The following is a 23642-nucleotide window of genomic DNA, read 5'->3' as shown; positions in this document are numbered from 1 at the left end:
AGCTGTGTGTGAAGGCGAGTCCGACTATATCTAGTCAGAACTTCTCGACCTCGCACACCACCTCGGGCTCCTTCCCTGTCAGAGACGTGACATTCCACGTCCCTAGAGCCAGCTTTCGTAGCCGGTGATCGGATCGCCAAGGTCCCTGCCTTCGGCCACCACCCAGCTTGCACTGCACCCGTACCCTATTGCCCCTCCCACAGGTGGTGACCCCATAGTAAACTATAAAACAAATACATTTTTTTCTTCCTTTATTAAAATGTATTTTTAAAACAATATACATTGACAATTTTTTTGTGTCAAAACACGTTTGCAATGTGTTTAAAAGAGTGTGCTTTAAGACGTTACATTTAAATGTGTTTTAAAGCATGTGGGAGGACTATTTTAAGGCTTAAACTTAATTCCCCCCCCAATAACGTCTCTCTTTTTTGAGAATTTTCATCTATCGCAGGTGGGTTTGGAATGTACCGGTAACCCCTGAGATGAATGGGGTTCACTGTATGTGTTATCATTGTTGTTGTAGAACTGTCCTTCTGTTTTTTAACAAGGGCACCAGAAGCCATTTGTATACTCTCCAAAAAAATAAGAATAAAATAAAGAAAGAAAATGAAAGAAAGAAAGAACATGTATTTTTTCACAAAAAAAAATATATATAAACAAACAAAAAAAACAACATTTTAAAGTAAATTAAGGTAGCTAGCTATGTGTTTTGATGTGATATTTTCAAGCACTTTAGCATTGGTTAAAACAATATAATTCAAGACTTACAGTATATAAATACGCAGACACTTTGCTAAAACTCTCATATTGGATCTGTTGGATTAGATTCAATTCAGCTCATTGGACAAAGGGACCCGTGGTGACATTGGAAACATATTTTCTGCCTAGCAGCTTCATCAGCACTTCTGTCTGACTCTTCACACTTGAACGCAACAGAAATGCGACGAAGTCAGCAGAAATTCCTGCCTTTATTTACAGGCTCCTCTACAGCATATGGATCAATGCAATCTGTGTATAATATAAGAGGAACAAGAGCCAAAGCACGCACTCAAGGTTGTGTGTGTGTGTGTGTGTGTGTGTGTACCCTTCATGGTGAATGGGACATTATTGTGTCTGTAGCCGAGCATTTTGTTTCCTAGAGGGCAAAAGTTGGGCCTCGTAGACGAAGAAGAAAATAGTCTCTTAGACTTCATGGCTGAGATCAAACACCACGGTGCTTGTTTTCAATTATACGCTTTCTCCCGGCCATGCTGTTGGATCCCAAAGAGCCCAGAAGAATTGATTTCCAGCAAAAGCATGGCAAACTTTTCCAACTGTGAAGCTGACAGTCGACTATGAAAACTGCCTTGTGAAAGAAGTAAACAAGATGACGTTCAGAAGTAGCCGAATTATGTTAATACAAAAGCAGACAGAGTACATGCCCACTTTCGGTGCATTTCTTTGAAATCCAATCATCTGTAAAATATTTATTTTTGAAGGTTAATGTTGTAGGATGAATTTGAAATACTAAACTATTTTGGGATCATAGTTTGCAGTACATTTAGAATTTAAACTATTAATATAGGCAATTACAATGTTTGTTTTGCTTATTCACTTATTCATGGTTTTTCATTATTTGCGGCAGGGCTCGGTCCCTAACCCCATCAAATAGGATTACTGTAGAATGTGTTTATGTGCCAAGTATCAGAAGTGAACGCTGTTAGAGCTCTGACGAGCTTTTGACTTTTATATTGAACTGGTTCCTTGTAGTCGAGCCGTCTGACACAGGTGGCTCACCCCAAAAGTATTTGGTTGCATAATTTCATACTTGATGGGTGGGCAGGCAGTCAAGAGACCCAAATATATGTAGAGTATAAAAGCAATTAAAATGTCACTCTTTCATATTATGTTCCAATTAAATCTATCATATTTTCTCATAGTGGCCAGGGGAAATCTACTTGCTCAACTGCAGAGTGGCGTCTTCTGTAAAGAAGGACTGCATGACATCAGCTATGGGGAAGTCAAGGTATTGTACATGCCATGGTACAACCACACTGACATAGAATCAGGAGTTCAGAACATTCAGAGAAAGATATTTCCATCCTACAACGTATTAGAAATACTTTTCAGACAATAACAACTGGATATAAGGTCAAGTGGCCCATCGCTATCCCTGTACAGCTAACAGCTACTATTTGGGTGGGAGCTGTTGATATGTTGTGAACTTATGATATGTTCAACCAGCAAAATAATTCCCCATTCATCCAGATGTTATGGTCGTCAGTGTTTTGCACACCTTCAGTTTCTAAGCCTGTAGTCCAAACTGTTAATCTGTCTAACCCATGAAAATGTAAGGTTTGTCACATCGGCTCTGAAGCTGTGCTTAATTGGCAGCTCCCGTTCGACCCGGCATCTGTCACCTGGGAGTCGCTGAAGCCGGAGCAATCACTGCATATATTTTAGTCTCCTCGCTTCCAATAAACAGACTTTTTCTCTGCGAGTACGTCGTCAAGGTCAGCCTTCCGAGCAGAGTGCAGCCTGCACAAACAACACACTTAATTGCTTCCTGATTAACTTTGTGTATGCGCAAACTTTTTCACAGTACAGCCGACAATGTTTTTTTGTTGTTTGGGTAAACATAGAACTGTCATTGAGAAGACCAATACATTTTGAAATTGTCTGCAATGGAAAACAATGATACTTTCATTTTGAAGATCTATTACATTATGTTGACTTCATTAAAAAAGGGACATATGAGGGAAAATGACTTTTTTATAGCTTGTATAGAAATAATTGTCTCTCTGGATTGCCTGCCCATCCATCAGTTGGAAAATTATGGAATCAAGTAAAACATTTGTTATCTGCCTATTGACTGTGTCAGCAAGAGAGTCACTCTGCACTTTGGGGCATTATGATATAACAGTGGAAATAATTTAATCTGTTACATTATCCGCTAGGCTTGGTGAAGATCTAGTCGCTTTCAAGCGAGTTACACTGTCTAAAACACATGCAGAAACATATCTCACACGAGTTTGACTCTGCATATCACGTCAAAGCAAAAGTTAAGCAGAGCTGCATTTAGTTTTGTTGGATGCACAGTTTAGCGCTAGCTTCTGATAAGCAGCACTTGATTTTTCTGTGAAGTTGTCAATGTGGTGGCGGTAGGGGGTATTGCTGTCTGGCGTCAATGCACCAAATAAACACAGTGGTGTGTATGAAGTGCTGCTTTCATGAAGGAAAATCATTGTACTGTTTTCACGGGTGCACACTTTTTTTTCCGCACATATTGGGCTCTGCTCTCATGAGTAGAAAATATGTACTCACCACTGGCCAACGAGTACATAGGTCGGCAAGGGGACCAGAAGCCATTTGTCCACTCTCCAAAAAAAAAAAAAAGGACTGGTACCAGAGCCCAAGCTTGTTTTTTTTTTTGTTTTTTTGTCAATGTATTTATGTCTCAAAAGTGTTCTCTGTCAATTGACTGTCTGTTGTCGTACTAGAGCGGCTCCAACTACCGGACACAAATTCCTTGAGTGTTTTTCGGACATACTTGGCAAATAAAGAGGATTCTGATTCTGATGAGGACTGGCTCCCTTGCATGAGACAGGACCACCCTCTCAAATGGGCTATTTTTAGCAAGACAAGAAATAGGGGTTGTAAAGTGTCTTAAAATTCCTAAGCCTCACGAGATTTTGATTGTCACAGACACGTAATTAAAAAACCTTAGAACTGTATAATTCATTGTAAGTCCCCTTTAAAAACATGACATTGGTATTCCCAGCTATGACCAACACTAGCTCAGTCATGTGTGGGTTGTATTACAGTAGTTTTTCTTTGACTGTGTTTTTATTGACTATGTGCCAAGAAGTTAGGACAAAAACGTATTATTGATCCACAATCAGAAAGAAACAGCTAAACCTGTTTTTTTTTAAACATTCATTTATGACAGCAAGTTCTTGTTTAAACATTACACATTCCCTCATGTGGTTTTTCAGTGTCTAATTAAATGTGACACAATGCAATTACGCACACAGACATGAAAAAAGAAACCTGGCTCACTTTCCAGCTAACATGCACTGTAATTGCTTTTTATACCTTTTTAAGCGACTTTCCACAATCGATGCGGTTGTGGACTTATACTTATAACTCACATATGCTGCTGCAAAATGGTGAAAGGAAGTGGAGGATAACTTTGTGCAGCCAATCAAAGCTTAAGGTCAAGGTGGAAAGAAGGCAGTATTAATTTGTAACTCATCCATCAGGAGAAATAAATACCTTTACAAAATACCAGATATTAATACCACAACCGCATACCAGATATAAATATCATGACCAAATACCAAATGTCATAACAGAATACCAGTTTCGTCGATATCACAGATTATTTATTACCAGATACTGTACCTTGACCACATGCCATAACCAGATATCAGTACAAGATACCAGATACCAGACTCTATTACCAGTTACCAGTTTCCAAATACTGCTACCACGCATAATTGTGCTTTTTTTTTTTTTTTGTCAGTTGGCTCCATCTATTTTTGGTTCTCTCCCAAGCAGAGCAGGGAAAAGTTGAACAAGGAGGTGTGCACCTGTGAGCAATTGGTAATCAGCTCTGAGTCAATTTGCTTCAATTGACCAAAACCGGAAAATAGGTTAGCAGGCTTACTGTTGGCGCAGTGTTAAGTATGATAACTATGGACTGATGACGTGATGGTTTGAACCCAAACTTCGTGGTAGGTGACTTTTTTTCTTTATCGCTGGCATCCTCGGACAAAATTTAAATACATGTACAGGTCATTTATTTATACATGATATAAGTAAACTCAAAAAAACGACTAAACATTGGATATGATCATCTTTGCTCTTGAACATATCTTGTGTAAAACAGAAGACATTGTACAGTAGATGTTTAATATTCCTACAGGTGCTTTGTCACGGTCTCCTGCCATAGGGCTCTGCCAGTTACCTGAACCGGAAGGAAGCGCTTCATCCTGTTTTAGCGAATACAGAAGTTGGTTGCGCAAAACCCCTTTAGCCACGGGGCCACACCAGGGAGACGCCAGATCATTCTTTTGTCTATGTTATTTGCTATGCTCCATTCTGTCTCGCTCTCATTTTGGATTCCGCCCTGAGTTGGTTGTTTCTTGTGCTTTTTGTTTCTCCCAGTAAGGTCTAGTGTTTCTCTGGTAATACTTCTTGCTCTTCTCCTTCCTCTTAGTTGCTGTTTATTGGAACTTCGTTGCTATTTTCTCAACTAATTAGTGGACCTTTTCATTTACTAGCCTTTTCTTTGTACTTGGTAAGTTACTATTTTCCCTACTGATCAGCAGCTAATTTTATTAGTCTTTTGTTTCTGTACTTTACCCAACTTGTTAGCACCGCCTTGTTTTAAAAGTCTTCTTATTTTGTACTTTGTGTGGGGAAAAAAAACAAACGCACTCTTCAGTAGCACCTTTTTGTTTCAATTGGAATAAGGACTTTTGAGTGACTCCTTCTATTTTGTGTGTCTCTTTTGAAGTCCGACCAGGAGCAAATCCTTTCAAAAAAATCCCAAATACCATTAGAAAATACTAAATGTCATTACCAGATACCAGTACCAGATATTAAAACACTATTACCAGATATCATGACCAGGCATCAAATACCATTACCGGATAGAGAATATGATTACAACAAACCAATTACCATTACGAGATACTAAATATTATTACTAGATATGAATATAATTACCAGATATCACATACTAAATACTATCATCAGATACTAGATTCAGTGACCAGAAACCAAATACCATTTTTCAGATACTGAATACCATCACGAGATGCCAAATACCGATACCAGGTAGAGCTTACCATTATTAAAGGTGCCTTAATTGCTGTCCATAATTTTTTTAAATTGAATTTTCCATAATTAGCACTATTGTGAACTTATATTCATGATTCATAAATGCTGGCTGAAACAAGCAGTAAAGTGGATGATAACTTTGTGCAGCCAATCAAAGCTTCAAAGCTTAAGGTCAAGGTGGAAAGAAAGAAGAATTGACCCTGTCTCAGCTTTTTTTGTAACGTGTTGCAGTCATAAAATGTAATTATTATTAAAATTAAGTTAATGATTATTTGCTAAAAACAATCAGGTTTATCAGTTTGAACATTAAATATCTTGTCCTTGTGGTGTATTCAATTCAATATAGGTTGAACATGATTTGCAAATCATTGTATTCTGTTTTTATTCATGTTTAACACAACGCCCCAACTTCATTGGAATTGGGGTTGTATGTCCATACCGAGCCCGCTCCCTCACACACACTGACAAAAGACATGCAAAAGTAATTCGTCTAACAAAGCAGTGACTGGAGGGCCTGATGATCCATGAGAACGTAAAGAAAGGAAAACAAAAAAAGCCTTAAGTGAAGAAAAGAACAGAAGAGAGTTGAATGCAGAGCTGCTGCGAGACTTACTCCTCTCGGATGGATGGATGAAGATATAAAAAGGGGGGCACAGTGGGGGTGGGAGCGGGATCACTGGCACTGCCTCCACTTCAGCAAAACACCACTACTCTGGTTGGATAATGGATTGAGGAAAGTTGGGGACAGGAGAAGAACACAGAGGGGGGAAAAAGAAATGAAGAGAGGAAGTGGCAGTGATGATAATGCTAGCTTCTCAGCAGTGCAGCACAGCAGAGGCAGAGGTAATGATGGAGGGATGCGAATGCTTTTCACACACTGAGAGGCTGAGATGTAGGATACTTACGTTACAACAAGAGGGAGGAAACACAAACAGCTTGAGTCTTCATTCCAAATCACAAATACCAGGGCCATAGACTTTTGGGGAATTTACAAAAGTCTCATTTTAATGCGGGCCTTTTCTCTAAAATATGCCAATATTCTACTATGAACAGTATATACATATTCTTTTTTGTAAAATATCTTACGAACTGCTTGTGAAATCATTTCTGTTATCGTAAGTCAAATTATTACTGACTTTTTGGGTTTTGTAACTGCAAAATAGTTGTAAATGAATATTGTTCTGTTTTCACAGGTCTTCACACAAAACTGGAACTGAATATAATGAATGACTTAATATCTTAACTCTTTTATATAACTTTATTTATTGAAATGGTAAAACTGACATTTATTTTTTAAATGTACATAAATTATTTTGCGTAAATGTCTTTTTATTCCTTTGTGTGGCAGTTGTTGACCAATTAAAAAGCATATTGCAGCCGCCGAGAGGACTGGAGTGGAATAGCAATGGAATCAGAATTTTACATGTGTACTTTGTTTATGCCATATTTTCTTATATAAGGGTAAAGCTAAGTCATACATCATTTCAAGGTCTTACCTCCAACAGGTCAGGCTGCTAACGTGAGTGTGTGCCACGACTAAGTGAGACAAAGAGAAGGCCTGGGAAATATTTCTGCGAGATGCTTATCCGACACGACACACGAGTTTTGTTTGTGACTCTTCCACTTTAGATCAAGAAGAACAGTTTGGGTGGGGACAACGGCAATGAGGAAGTGAGCGATAGCACACATGGAGATAGGGAGGTATTCGAACAGGAGACAAGATTAAAAGAACATGTTACAATGTCCGCTTCCGCACTCCTTCTCACCTCGTTTCTTGTCCTCTTTTTATTCTTTCTGTCTGTGGCTAATCCAGTTTACGTAACAAAGCCTATGTTTGTGAAATACAGTCCTTGATGAAAGACTCCAGTTTTTGGAATAAAACAAAAAAACAAATGGCAATTTGCAACAATTTGGAATTTCTTCTAAAACCTTTTACTTTTGAGATTTATTTAGGTTTGCATACTTAATGAGCCATGCAAAATACTCAGTTTATAAGATGCAACTCCCCCTAATAAAATTACATCATCGCACTTTGTCAGTGGGGTGGGACCACAACATGTATTGTTTTTGTATCCTTGACACTCAAACATACCACCATATTTAGGAATCTGGAAAATGCATAATAATTCGTTGATTTTAGATTGATCTTTGAGGGACTCCTATTGTTCCTGACAATGCCAAATTGTCCATTGGCTGTAATATCACTTTGACATGGTTGCCATTTCTTTTCTCTTGTTTATCCTTCCTTACTTTTTGTATTTCCTTTAACACGTCGACTCTGCATAGAAATACAATCCAGCTCAACCAAAAAGTTAATTATGGCTAGTGACATGCTTTACAGGCGGCACGGTGACCGATTGGTTAGAGCGTCACCCTCACAGTTCTGAGGACCTGGGTTCAATCCCCGGCCCCGCCTGTGTGGAGTTTGCATGTTCTCCCCGTGCCTGCGTGGGTTTTCTCCGGGCACTCCGGTTTCCTCCCACTTCCCAAAAATATGCATTAATTGGAGAATCTAAATTGCCCATATGTGTGACTGTGAGTGCGAATGGTTGTTTGTTTGTATGTGCCCTGCGATTGGCTGGCAACCAGTTCAGGGTGTACCCCGCCTCCTGCCCGATGACAACTGGGATAGGCTCCAGCACGCCCGTGACCCTAGTGAGGAGAAGCGGCTCAGAAAATGGATGGATGGACATGCTTTACATTTAGATTTAGTATGACTTTTGTCAATAGGGATTACTTGTTAACTCATTTGGCGTAATATATGAACATGAACAGAACAGCTGCAGCATACTGTATTACCTTGCCTATTACCATTTTTGTGCTTGATTGCGCTATCATAATAAAAACATATATTATCAACATTCCCTAAATCTGAAAAATGTGACGGTTGGACAGCATCCCATAAAGGATTGTGTTCAACCTTAGAGGTTCCACTGTGGTTTAATGATTATTTGCAAGTGAAGTAATCACTTCCGTATCCAGTAACGTCTGCATAAGTTGCTGCAGCCTTCTTCCAACGCCCTTTATGTGATCTTGTTTTTAGCATTCTGGAGTCCTTGCGTGTCACCGCTCTCCCTCCCATTTCTCCCCTCCTCCCAAGCTTTCGTTCGAGTCACTGCCTCTGGTGGCTCATTTCAAAATCCAAACGGTGGTGTGCAAGACTGCAAATGAGCACATTTCCCATTCCCTGCAGGGTCTTGCTCTGGCAAGCCTGTGCACAGCGGCCAGTCAATACTCTGCTAATGTTATCTGTTTGCCACCTATCGTGGGACCTGGTGGTCCTGGCCTTGACACTCATTCAACCCTCTCCCCCGCCAGGCTTGGAGAAATACTGGAATGATCTTTGAGACACCAGGAATAGACAAGGGGAGCTTTTCCAACCAGCCCAGGAACTTTGTGTTCCTGGTAGCAGGAGTTCCTGGTAGCAAAAGGTTCCTGTGGCCCATGTGGTTTGTGATAACAACGCACTTATTAATACAGGGTAGCGTAAGCAAATGAGGCTGATGTTGCTCAATACTGACACCTATTGGATCTAGAAAAATGCTGGTATTTCAAACTATCAATGTCATATCGTAATCTAAATTTCTAATATTTTTGAAGGTCAAGGTGGAAAGCCAAATAGTTGGGCTGTTCAGAGTTAGGATATTATTTCAAACTCATCCAGCCACTTGGCTGCCCTTTAGGCATGAAAGGTGGACAAGCCAAATGTCTGGGCTGTGGGACTTCTAGTGCTAATGTCTTGGCATTCAGGCAATTAAATTTTTCTTCATGCATGTGCTATGCTGTAATATTTAACTTTTTACTATATCAAATTGTAGAGTTTGTATATGTATTTGCTTCTATTCTGTTATTCTGTTGTTTTACTCTGGTGTCTGCAGCCAGGTTGGCATTCCAAATACCTTACCTGCGGCTCAGCCTGGCAACGTAAACTCTGCGAGCACAGAGTTTGTCCAGCCTGCTCTTTGTCCACCAAGTGCGTCTCAGTGGAAAAACTTAAAAGATTGGTGTTTGGAAGCCTCACGCCCCACAACCCCGGCCGAGGAAGACGCACACTCCTGCTTGGGGTCAGACCTGTGAGTTGGCCAGCGGCGGACCTTGACGCCGGAAGATCCGCTGCCAAGAGGTCCGCCACGTTCGATCTGTGATTCAAAGATTTGCTTTTCAATGTATTTTAATCCTCTTATATTGAGTCTTGCGTAACGCAGCATAATGGCGGCTCTGTGAATGAAAAAGTAAATGCCTACAGAGGTCTGTCAACAAATCAACGTTCGTTCCTGGTAACTCTTGAAAGAACCTACCCACCAGGAGGAATGAAATAATCCAGGGGAAAACTTCCCTACCCTGGTAGTTTTTTTCGGTGGGGACACAGGGGGGACCCAAAATACCAGGGTAGCTAGGGAAGTTCCTGGAATGGTTCCTGCGGTAGAAAGCCCCTAAGTGTGGCCCAATTGAAAATGTTACTTTATCTCTTTATGAAAAACTGTACTTCATATTATCATCCATCCAACCAACCAATCAACCAACTGCTTATTCTCTCTAGGGTTGCAGGTGAGCTGGAGCCTATCCCAGCTGACTTTGGGCAAAATGCAGGCTACACCTGGGACTGGTTGCACACAAATCTTCAATGAACTTCACATGCATGTTTATGGAATGTAGGAGGAAGCCAGACCACACAAGCATGGGGAGAACATGAATACTCCACACAGAAGGCGAGTGCCGCATGCTGCCATCATCCTCCATAAAACATACAATTCATACAAACTGGATATTCTCCATCTGTTTAGTCATTAATATCCAAATCACAATCATAGATATAGCACTGTAAAAAAGTCTTAGGTTGTCATCTTCTTCTTCTTTTCCTTTCGGCTTGTCCCTTTAGGGGCCGCCACAGTGCATCATCCTTTTCTATGTAAGCCTATCACCTGCATCCTCCTCTCGAACACCAAGTTCCTTCATGTCTTCCCTCACGACATTCATCCACCTTCTATTTGGTCTTCCTCGAGCTCTCTTGCTTGGCAGCTCCATCCTCATCATCCTTCTACCAATATACTCACTATTTCCCCTCTGGACCTTTCCAAACCATCAAAGTCTGCTCTCTCTAACTTTGTCTCCAAAACATCGAACCTTGACTGTCCCTTTGATGAGCTCATTTCTAATTTTATCCAACCTGGTCATTCTGAGAGCGAACCACATCTTCATTTCCGCCACCTCCAGCTCTGCTTCCTGTTGTCTCTTCAGTGCCACTTTCTGTAAGCCGTACACCATGGCTGGCCTCACCACTGTTTTATAAACTTTGCCCTTCATCCTAGCATAGAATCTTCTGTCACATAACACACCTGATACCTTCCTCCACCCGTTCCAACCTGCTTGGACCCGTTTCTTCACACCACACTCACCATTGCTCTGGACTGTTGAGCCCAAGTATTTAAAGTCCTCCAACCTTGCTATCGCTTCTCCCTGTCTTCCCCCACCACCCCTCTCATTCATGCACATATATTCTGTCTTACTTCGGCTAATCTTCATTCATCTGTTTTCCAGTGCATGCCTCCACCTTTCTAACTGTTCCTCCACCTGATTCCTGCTTTCACTGCGGATAACAATGTCATCTGCAAACATCATGGTCCACGGGGATTCCAGTCTAACCTCATCTGTCAGCCTATCCATCACCACTGCAAACAGGAAGGGGCTCAGGGCTGATTTTCGTCTGTCACATCTACAGCACACCTCACCACTGTTCTGCTGCACTCGTACATGTCGTGTATTATTTTAAAATACTTCTCTGCCACTCCAGACTTCCGCATGCAGTACCACAGTTCCTCTCTGGGTACTCTGTCATAGGCTTTCTCTACATCTACAAAGACACAATGTAGCTCCTTCTGACCTTCTCTGTACTATTCCATCAACATCCTCAAGGCAAATAATGGTACTCTTTCTAGGCATGAAAACATACTGTTGCTCGTAAATACTCACTTATGTCCTGAGTCTAGCCTCCACTACTCTTTCTCATAACTTAATTGTGTGGCTCATCAACTTTATTCCTCTATAGCTCCCACAGCTCTGCACATCACCCTTGTTCTTAAAAATGGGCACCAGCTCACTTTTCCTCGATTCCTCAGGCATCTTTTGACACGCTAGAATTCTATTGAACAAGCTGGTCAAAAACTCCACAGCCACCTCTCCTAGATGCTTCCATACCTCCACAGGAATGTCATCATTACCAACTGCCTTTCCATTTTTCATCCTCTTTAATGCCTTTCTAACTTCCCCCTTACTAATCATTGCCACTTCCTGGTCCACCACACTTGCCTCTTCTACTCTCCCTTCTCTCTCATTGTCCTCATTCATCAACTCCTCGAAGTATTTTTTCCATCTATCTAGCACACTACTGGCAGCAGTGTCCCACTTCTTCTTCGCTAACCTTTTTTCTTGTATGATTTCCTGTACTGTGAGGTTCCACCACCAAGTCTCCTTCTCTCCTTTCCTGCCAGAAGATACACCAAGTACTCTCCTGCCTGCCTCTCTGATCACCTTGGCTGCAGTGGTCCAGTCTTCTGGAAGCTCCTCCTGTCCACCGAGAGCCTGTCTCACCTCTTCCCGAAAAGCTGCACAACACTCGTCCTGTCTCAGCTTCCACCCCATGGTTCTCTGGTCTGCCTTTGTCTTCCTAATCTTCCTCCCCCACTATCCTATGCTGTCTAGCCACACTCTCCCCTACCACTACCTTACAGTCGGTAACCTCCTTCAGATTACATCGTCTGCACAAACTGTAATCCACCTGCGTGCTTCTACCTCCGCTCTTGTAGGTCACCCTCTGTTCATGCCTCTACAGCCATTTGCATCCTTTTTGCAAAGTCTACCACCATTCGTTCCTCCAAGTTCTTCTTCATCACCCCTATTTCCTTCACCAACATGTCCATTACAATCTGCACCAATGACGATTCTCTCTCTGTCTGGGATGCTCAGAACTACTTCGTCTAGCTCCTTCCAGAATTTCTCTTTCACCTCTAGGTCACATCCTACCTGTGGGGCATAGCCACTAATCACATTATACATAACACCCTCAATTTCAAGTTTCAGCCTCATCACTCGATCTGATACTCTTTTCACTTGCAAGACATTCTTAGCCAACTCTTCTTTTAAAACAACCCCAACTCAATTTCTCTTCATATCTACACGATGGTAAAATAATTTAAACCCTGACCCTAAACTTCTAGCCTTACTGCCTTTCCACCTGGTCTCCTGGACACACTATATATCAACCTTTCTCCTTATCATCATGTCAACCAACTCCCGAGATTTTCTTGTCATAGTCCCAACATTCAAAGTCCCCACATTCAGTTCTAGGCTCTGTGCTTTTCTCTTTCTGCCAAAGAACCCGCTTTCCACCTCTTCTTTGACTTCGACCCACAGTAGCTGAATTTCCACCGGCGCCCTGCAGGTTGACTGCGCCGGTGGCGGACGTTGTTAACCCGGGCCACAACCAATCCGGTATGGAATTCTTTGGCCATAGAGCCACATTATTGCACCCTCCAACAAGGGGTTCAGAGATAAATTATGTTTTAAAAAAGAGTGGACTAAGGAATCCAAGTAAGAAATCAACACATGAGGATGATTGCGTGTGGACAAAAGAAATGAAGGAAACAACAAGAGAAGGAAAATTCAAAGTACCAAAGGAACAAAGAAATGAAGAAAAAAAAGAATAAATATATATATTTTTTAAAATATCGTCTCTCAGCATGCTCCTTGTTCTCACTCTCAGTCTGCGTGAAAAAGATGAAAGCAAATCATTCGGGTGTTTGTCTTCACTGTAATTATTCACACAGCCACCTTCAACCCCTTTTCTCTACCATGTTCCCAACCGATTAGATTCCAGGCTGATGCACAATTGTTATTAGAAAGGTGTTATGTGGAAACGGTACTGTAAATAACCTGTGTGTGTTTGCATTGATTCACTGGTTGGCCAGTAGTTGAGAATGCAGTCTGTGACCCAAGGATCCCTGGTTTGATTCTGCTGTCTAGCATAATAGCACCCCCTTGCTAAAGGGCCTTTGAGCGATACACTCTTAAGTCCCCCAAAATTACTAGTGGGTTTCATGTCATCCATCAATCCAGTTACTATAGCTCTTTTTCTCATTTGGGTTGTGTGTGAGCTGGAGCCTATCCCAGCTGACTTGTGCCAGAGACGGGGCAAACCATAGACTGGTTGGCAGCCAATCGCAGCAGTAGATTAAATGCAATGGTCAAAATTGAATAATGTTGAATGTAAAAGTACATTTATTTGCCTTTTTCAGCGAAATATATAAAGAGTACCCTTCAGTGCGAAGACGGTTCAGCGTTCAGCAAGCTTGAATCAAGAGTATAGAATAGAGAACAGTACATGCTTTAGCCCTCGAGTGAAGGAATTAGAATGTCGACAATTGAACTAAGATTGGGAAATATATCGCTAGTTCTAGTGTCTTTAACTATTAATATGAAAGAGTTCGTACGCATCTTACGTGACAATTAGCTACAATGGAACGCCCCCAAAAGTAAAAAAAAAAAGAAACCATCATCATGCGTGATGTCAGCAAATCTTGTGAAACTTCTGCGTTTTGTTTCGCTTTTTGTTTGCGTGTGTGTGTGATGACACCACAGAAGTGTACCAATTATGATGACCAGAAATTTAACTTACTGAGAAGTAGAAAATTGTTTGGCTGCCTAGTACATTATGACCAGTAAAATCAATGACAGCAAATATATTACATTACAATTATTTAACATTACAACATTTTAATTTTATCAACCATATTACACAAACATAAATTGACTTAATATCTACTTGTTACACTATAGGTCAAATCACTTGGTTGGGTGTGGGTGGGGGGATGAGGGTGATGCCTCAAGCAAATAATGACTGGAGTGGATGTCACTGTGACAAATGTCAGGACTACGAAGTGTTGCTAAATTTATCAACTTTCCCAACCCTTTGAACCACTAGGTTTCCCAGAAAAAGCAACTATCAACAAATCTGGAGACTTTTTGCTGTCTTATTAGAGACTTGAGACTCTCTCCAGCGGTAGGCGATGTTCACCCCTCTGTGTCCAGACTGCAAATGAATGGCTCTCGGGCGAAATCACCACGATAAGGTTAACTGATATGATTCTATTCTATTCTATTATGAATACAAACAGTGAGTTTTAAATACCTACAGAAAAGGCTTGTGTTTTACGATCCAAGTGCTCTGAATTTCGTTGTCTGTGCTTTCCAGGTGACTCTTAACAGCATGCTCAACTTCACCCTGCAGTGCGATGAGTGTTCATGCTTGGCTAAATTCTAAGCGAGATATTTCTGGCCCACCAAATCAGTGACGAATCACCTGTGACCGAAGTGCCGCTCCTCTCTCTCATGCACAAGCATCCACATACAGACACAAAAAACACACAGCTGCATTTTAGTGCAGAGCAGCTCAACGACAAGCTGCTCAAAATAAGATCCTTCCTCACTTGTTTTCCTCGCTAATGACGCCATGACTAAAATGTTAATTACCCCGAAAAAGAGAAATGATTGCCAAAAATCAAACAGCAATTAGCGTGGATCATCATTAGCACCATTAGCCGCTACAGCAAGATGGAGGATTATTGAACAAAGTATGGCATGATCATCAGCGCCTCATTCAGCAGGTTTTTCACAGGCATAAAGAGAGAAATTTTTTTGGACCATCAGAAATCAGCAGAAAACACACAGAATGCATTGGTCGCTCGGAGACAAGCTAACAAACAACAACAATGGAATAGAACAAGGGCTTCCTCCATATATTTCTTGTCATGTTGGTCCAGGGAAGGAGACACATTTTATTCAAAAGGAGACTAATATATATATATATATATATTTATATATATATCCATCCATTTTCTTTACCGCTTATCCTCACTAGGGTCGTGGGCGTGCTGGAGCCTATCCCAGCTATCTTCAGGCGGAAGGCGGGGTATATCCTGAACTGGTCGCCAGCCAATCGCAGGGCACATTCACACCTATGGGCAATTTAGAGTCTTCAATTAACCTACCATGCATGTTTTTGGGATGTGGGAGGAAACCGTAGTGCCCGGAGAAAATCAATGTAGGCACAGGGAGAACATACAAACTCCACACTCAGCTCACTCATATTTATCATGTTATCTGCACATTAGACATTTAACAGTGTGTTCAAAATTACTTACGCTCCTTTGTCGTTTGTGGCAAAGTTTATCATTGGCCAAACACTGCATCCGTCTGCAATAAATGTCCGTTAGAAACAAGGGTTCCGGCGGAGTAAACATGATTATGGGTGGAACTTATGTTTTTTTTCAGGTCCAAGTGGAGCTTCGAGGCACACATTTTGTGTCGACCTATTTTTGAAGTCGACTTAGCCTAGTTATTCGATTTTGAACATAGTTTACAGTCACTCACAGATATATTTTGTGAAAATATGATCCACACGCCTGGTCTAAATACAAAGACATCACGGTTTGACTGAATGTAGAAGACTGTAGTGGTAACTTTCCATGACACCAACAGATGATTTCTAATTATTTATTGTGACAACACTTCTTGACTCTACACATGGCCTCTGCTGATTAGCATGAGATAGAAACTGTGAGAATCTAACCCAATCTTGCAAAATCTTATTTCCGCCACCCTTCCCTTCTCAAGGGCACGGCACTTCAAACCCTTCCCCTTAATATCTGCACCTGAGCACCAACCGGTGGATTGCGGGGAATCTTAGGAGAGATAACTCGGAGAAGGTCACTACCCTGCCAGTCAATCCTGGTGGGACAAATGTTTCTCACCTTGTGTTTTCGCATTATTGAGAGCAACAGGTCAGTTGCAAATCCAATGTTGCGTTGGGAAAGTTTGGAACTTACACTGTTGCCAGGAAGTAAAAACCCTATGAAATATTTAACAGTGCAGACATGCTAAACACAAGCAGCTACTCGTGTTTTTTTGACACTGGAGTGGGAAACATACACTATTTTACATAATTGAACTAACAGGTGCATTTTGTACATACCTTGCTGCACGAAGGACCCGTACACGAACCACATGGAGTTGTAGAGTGTCGTGGAGGACACGGAGCCCATAGGCAGTCGAGGTGGGTTGAGCCAGTTGAGTAAATAGACCAGGATGCCAACCAGCAGCACTGTGCCCGCAATGCACGCCCACAGTGACAGGTCGAAGGGGGCCAGGCAGGCGAATATGTCCACTGTGCGCTCGGCCTTGCGCAGCAACACACCCACGGAGTAGTCCATGTAGCGCGTGGTGAAGTCCACGACGCTCTCGCGCTCAGGCGTGATAGTCAGGGCGGAGAGTCCGACATCAGCTCGCTGGGGGACGAAGGAGAAGTACACGATAATTCATGTAAAGTAGGTACACGCATACCAATATTCAGGCTGGAAAAGTCAGCATTTCCCCTATCGCTAAAAGATCATCCTGACTGATTACCCTGTGGTGTTTTAAGAATGGTTGTTCCTCACTGATCTGCTCAGAAAACGATCAGGGCCGACAATGGTATATGTTTAATCTATCTGTCAGAGTAGTACGTTACGTTAAAATGGTATGTGTGTAACCTGCTTCAGTGAAGAATAATAATATGTGTGTAACCTGATTCAGTGAAGCAATCTGGTTTCCACTGAGAAGTACGGTTTGGTCCAGTTAAAATTTGGTGCAGGGGCCTAAAATATCAAACTCGCAGCATCGTACTCTTCATTCTCCCTTTGTTGGGGCATCGGCCAACGCAGTACAGAGTGATCCACTAGTTTCGGGTGTAGCTGGAGTACAGGTGTAAAACTTAAGGCCCGGGGGCGAGATCCAGCCCACCACATCACTTTATGTGGCCCGATACAAAATAAATATGCATACAAATCACACAAAAAGAGAACATGCATTATCCCATCTATAGAATTCAAGACAACAAATGACTGGTTCATTTTTGCTTGTAAGTGGGATGATTGGCACTTGAAAAATACATGGGTCAGTGAGTGCAATTAAAATGAGCTTTGACAAAAAACTAATTAAAATGTTTCCAGTCTCTGGAGTTTTGCTAGCAGCTGTAGACATCTGAGTGCATTTAGTGTGATATTCCGACATAACACTGTGCCTCCCCAATCTGAAGCTACATAAAATAGACCACCCTCTAGTGGCTAATTGCTGAACAAAATAATGTTAATACACACGTACACATCTTATTTTACAGTCCACAGTTTTCTGCACACAATTAAATATGATTGGATATATTTGAAATAGGCACAACTGAAACACACTGCTTCTTTGTGTAACATGATGGTAAAGTCAAAAGAAATCAGCCAAGTAATCAGCAAGCGACTTTTGGACTCGCACATGTCTGGTTCAACCTTGGGTGCAATTTACATGCTTGAAGTTGCCACATTCATCTATTCAAACAATTATACGCAAGTATAAACATCATGGGAATGTCCAGCCATCATACTCCTCAGTAAGGAGACGGTTTATGCGCCCCTTTGGTATGAAATGTGCATAGCAACCCAAGAACAAAAGAAAAGCAAAAGACCTTGTGAAGATGCTGGCTTTAGCTGGTAAGAATGTGTCATTATCCACAGTGGAATGAATACTGTACCGACATGGGTTGAAAGGCCACTCTGCCAAGAATAAGCCATGACTCCAAAAGAAATATCAAAAAGACAGATAACAGTTTGCAAATTAGGCTTTACACAATTAGGATTTTTGGGGCCGATCACCGATCAGCAAAATTATTCTCTAGCACTTTAAAAACTTAAAAACATCTTTAAACCAGACTTTAAAACATCAATGACCTCTAGGGGCCATTCAAGGATTGGCCACTGACATATGTTTAGGTCAAATCAACATTACAACATGACAGAAATAATGGGTGCTAACTTACTGTAATTAAATTACTTGATTGCAATTAAATTACTTTAACAAACATTGTTAATGACATCCCTAGTCGAACCTTCTCACTGTCACAGCTATATGGATGGGTGTTGTCCAGAGTTTGCATACGTTCGGCTTTTCCAATCCCCCCCCACGGTGCGTTGCTAGAACTCAGCATGCTCCTCCTTGTGTACATTCTTCAGTTGCCCGATCAAATTTGTTGTGTCGAAACATTTAGATGACGTTCCCCATGAGTCGCGCACAGACTACAAATAACTGTTGTTTGTCGGAGACACCGCAAAATAGTCCCACACCAAAGACATGTCTCTTCACTGACAAGATTGAAAAAAACTTTATTGGCAGTCAGATAGTTACAGTACTACGCCACAAGACCCGTGACAAGGCTAAAAATTAACTAGCTTTTGGATTCATACGTGATGACGATGCAAAGTAAATGTCTTTTGTCTTCACACAATAGATGACATCATGTGGCAAGAACATTTCGTGGAAATACTGAAACAACATCTCAAGACATCAGCAAGAAAGTTCAAGCTTGTGCGCATATGGATCTTCCAAATTGAAAATCACCCGAAACATGCTGCCAAACTGATTACACAGTGGCTTATGGATAAAATAGTCAATGTTTTAGAGTGGTCATTAAAAAGCCCTGATCTCAATCCCATTGAATATTTAGTATATTGGAATAACTGAAAAGGCATGTGCAAGAAAGGTGGCCTACAAACTTGGCTCAGTTACACCATATAAGACGGGAGGAATGCCCACCCCTCGCACAAAAAAAATAAAATCCTGTCATTATTCTGGCATTTAGAAAATATAAATAATTTTTGTAATCCTAATTGACTTTAAACAGGACAAGTTGAGCATCATTTCATGTCAGATGGAGAAAAAAATGAGTAAATGTCTTTTTATATAGCGTTTGTAAAGATCTGGTTTAAAATAGAGGGTAGTTATACCTTCTGCCATCTCTTGGAAGAGCATCTAATTGCTCTGCATGTCACTATGGCTGGCATAGCATGATGAACAAATATACATAATTTGTAGTAAATAAATGATAATTTTCAGACCAATCCCGTGAAATTTTATAATTTCCCGTGATCAGTGGAATACTTTTTATGGAACTATGAGGAAATATGGTATGTGTACTGTAATTAAATTGCGGGGTTTTGTGTGTGTGTGTGTGTGTGTGTGTTTATGCGACATGTCAACAATCAAAATGAGCAGAGAATTAATTAGCCTAGCTAATAATTGGCAGGCATAATTGTGTGTACAAAATGCATTTGCATGTTAAGTGTATTTACAGCCAGAGCACAACAATTTGCATTGTGCTCAAAGCATGGTTTCGGGAGCTGTTGATGAGTATACATACAAATGAAAAACACGAGCTATCTGATAAAAAAAGTTCAACCTTAAAAAAAAAAGTGTTTCGTGTAGAGGCTAAAATATGCATTGACAGGTTCTCTGACCATAGGGTGATAGAACCCAATGCGCAATCCCAAGAGGGTATCTCTAGATTCAGTGTACAAACATGATGACTATTGCACCAAATAATCATCTTAAAGGACACACCATGCATTTTTAGACAGATAACAACATATTTACTTGGTTGTTTAATTTCACACTTGATGGGTGGAAAGCCACTCCAGAGCTATTTTTCGACAAGCAATTAAAAAGCTTAGTTTGCATAATATAGTATAGCACCCCTTCAAGTCAACACAACAATACAAGGTGGACTGAACACATTTGTAGTGTAGTTTAAACGTTGGTTTAATTTCTAGATATGAATAGGATGGCCAAATTGAAGTACCTGGCACTGTTGATTAAGCCTGTTGTAATGAATGAGCCAAAGCTCAAGTGGATAATAAGAGAGTGTTTATGCCTAATGAGAGTGTTTGACATGGCTGACTCAGCAGCATTATGGAGCACATCCAAAGTGAGCCTGCCCTATAGTTCACACAAAAAAATATACTAATAATTTTCATAGTAGCTTGTGGATTTGTTTAAAAGAATATTAAAGTACTTTGTATACAAAGTTTCTACAATCCGTACATTATCATTAATATGTAGTCTTTATACTTATGTAGAGCACCAAATCACAACAGAGGCACATTAGTGTGTTGTGAGGGATTATCAGGTGTGCTGTGTTAAATTATGTAATTGCCCTTAGTTCCTCCAAAAGTTGTTTATTTACAACAAATGATGTGTCTCTGTTCATCTTGTCTATGCCATGGTGACAGGCATAATAATGAATAACCTTTTCACTAGATGGCATGGGTAGGAAGGAAGAAAGTACCATGTTTTGCTGGACATAAGTATGGAGGTAATTGATCATGCCTTCTTGTGCCGCGTAACGACATATTCTTAAACCGCTTTGCTGTGCAAACTATTCATGACCATATATGTTTTTTTTTTCTATTATTAACTGTAAAATTTAATTTAATTTGAATGTGAGTCCGCTTAACCACCATAAGCCAAAGAAAAAACAAAAAACGTGCAGTTCAACAAATACCTTGAACTCAGGTACTCTGAATGTCTCATGAGAATTATTCTTTGAAGCTTTTGTACAACTTTGAAGCCAGATTTTGATTGAATTGAGTCTAGCATTGTAGTTTTTAAAGGTGCCACTTAGCATATTAATAAAATATGGTTGTATTAGCTTGGAAAACTTTGTAACAAACAATTGCACCATTTTAACAGCATACCTACTATTCCTCTGTTGTCTTTTTAAGCGGTCAGAGAAGCTATAAAATAGTATTGTACTTTTTGTTTACTTTTGACATTATGTAACAACCCCTTTTTGTTATTCATCCTATTATGGCCCACTCCAAGTGTACTGGAGGAGTGTCTAATCTGAGTCGTCAATAAATAGGAGTTAAAGTGAGGCCCCCACGGTAGCTTCGTTTAAATATTTACTTTGGACGTGACATGGTTTCCTTGCTGGGATACGAAAAGAGGTCCAAAAGATTGTGTACACACCCCCACCCCCCATTCCCCAAGGGAGGATGAGGCCATACTTAGCATAAGTGACGCCAATGGCATGTGACGTTTTGCATGCTTACCCTTGTGAATTGGTTCAGAGTGATTTGCATAAATAGAAAACGCATCCTTCTGTGCTGCTTCTATACAATTGTCTATAATTTCCTTTCCATTCACCCAGTCATGTAGCTTTGAAATGGTGCTTTAATATTGGTTTCTGGTGTGTGTGTGTGTACATAGATGATATTCCTCTCACCTTAAAAACAAGCTCCCCCATGAGACCATTCCACTGGCCGTCAGGCTGCAAGCTGCCATACTTGTGGTCCGGTGCGATATAGATCTCGTACTTGAAGCCCAAGTAGTTGGACAGAGCATCCAGGACGTCGATGGAGAAGCCCTGGTATTTCTTGGGTTTGCCTAGAACGTTCTCTGACACCATCACAAACGGCTCCTCCTGGAAAGCCAACAATCAATCACAATGTGAGTTGGTCAAAAAGCCAATCAATACAGCAGTCGTTTAAAAATGTAAACCTTCCAGTTACTCAGGGGCCCATTACAGCACCACATGTGTTCACTCGAAAGGTTAAAGGTCTGTACTAAACACACAAGTAGGGCTGTTGTCAGGACCACATAAACCAAGACAAAAAATCTCAACAGTTAATGACAAGACCAATAATACTAATTTTTTAAAAAAAGAAGAAAATAAAACAAAAGGGAAAAAAAAAACTTTTTGTCATATGCTGCATGTTAAAACTGTCTGTAAGATCTGATAGCCCTCTCTGGTCAGATTTCATGCCTCTAATTTTAATTATTATTTTAAAACTTGTCCTGCTGCGACAGGATCAGCCTATCAGAGACTGTTTTGCAGAAGGCATGACTGAAGAGTGTGTCAATCATTTTCTCGTGCACCCACACGCATACTCATATCTCACACACTCAGTCTGCCACACACAGCAGCCTCACGCTTATAGTTTTCTTGGGTGGCTGGTTGAACTCCAGGTAACAAAAAAAGTTAAGAAGGAATTTGACAGCTCTCGAGACAAATCAAGGGTAAACATATTGGCGTCCTATGCGGGTGGCTGCATAGCTGAGCTTGGAAAACACACAAGACTAAGACTGAATAGTTAAGATGAAGTCACCAGCAAAACACTGAAGATTTAGGACAAAGTCGAGACTTAACTACTGCACAGTTGAGACCCAGTCAAGACAAACATTCTTAAAAAGGTCAGACCAATTTGAGACCAAAACACTGATGCGGTAAAGACAATGTCAAGGTCAAGACATGAAGAAGTTAAAATCCAAGTCAAGACTGACACTCTGAATAGTTAAAAAAAACGGTGAAGAATTGAGATCAAAATCTTGAAGAGTTTGGACTAAGTTGAGACCAAAATACTGACAGGTTAAGACAAAGTTAAGACCAAAACAGTGAAGAGCTAAGATCAATACCTTGAAGAGTTAAGACTGTATCATGCCCAAAATAGTGAACAAGTCAACAGCAAGACTTATAGCTAGGGTCAATTCAAGACCAAAATGCTGTAACGTTAAGACCAAGTCACGACCAAAATATCAAAGCGTTAAGCATTAACCAAGACCACAATTTTGAAGAGTTAAGACCAGGACTGAAGATTTAAGATCAAGTCAGGACCAAAACCTTGACTTTGCATATTCTTGTAGGCTGACTAAGGGCTAAGTCAAGACTAAGGGCTCTATTTTCGTGACTGGCAGAAATCCGGCGCAACGTGGTGTAACTGGGCAGAAGCAGGTTAGACCCGTTGTTGCTAATTTCATGGACCATCGCACCGCAAAGCATATAAAAGAGGGACAACTGCACTGCTGTAGGCGTAATCAAAGCCAATTTCAATCCTGTCCAGTCAAAGCGGCTCCTCTCATTCCCTTTAAATGCGGCACATGGCGGAAGGAGAAACTGATTTGCTCGAGTC

At 40.8% G+C, this 23642-nt stretch overlaps 1 protein-coding gene across 5 annotated transcripts in view; it reads right to left on the bottom strand.

The window, feature by feature from the left end:
* Positions 1-23642, bottom strand: part of grid2 (glutamate receptor, ionotropic, delta 2) — a 468731-nt gene that overhangs the window by 89654 nt on the left and 355435 nt on the right. For all 5 annotated transcript variants that reach the window (XR_009768266.1, XR_009768267.1, XR_009768268.1 and 2 more), the window contains exons 10-11: positions 21959-22156; positions 16853-17165 (exon numbers count right to left, since the gene is read on the bottom strand). Coding sequence is in view for 2 of the 5 variants with exons in the window: in XM_061671868.1 (XP_061527852.1) it covers positions 16853-17165; positions 21959-22156 (511 nt within the window). In the remaining 3 variants the exon portion in view is untranslated. The remainder of the gene's footprint in view (positions 1-16852; positions 17166-21958; positions 22157-23642) is intronic.

The sequence above is a fragment of the Phycodurus eques genome, chromosome 3 (genome assembly GCF_024500275.1).
Source record: "Phycodurus eques isolate BA_2022a chromosome 3, UOR_Pequ_1.1, whole genome shotgun sequence".
NCBI lineage: Eukaryota > Metazoa > Chordata > Actinopteri > Syngnathiformes > Syngnathidae > Phycodurus > Phycodurus eques.
This window is presented reverse-complemented; position numbering and strand designations above follow the sequence as displayed.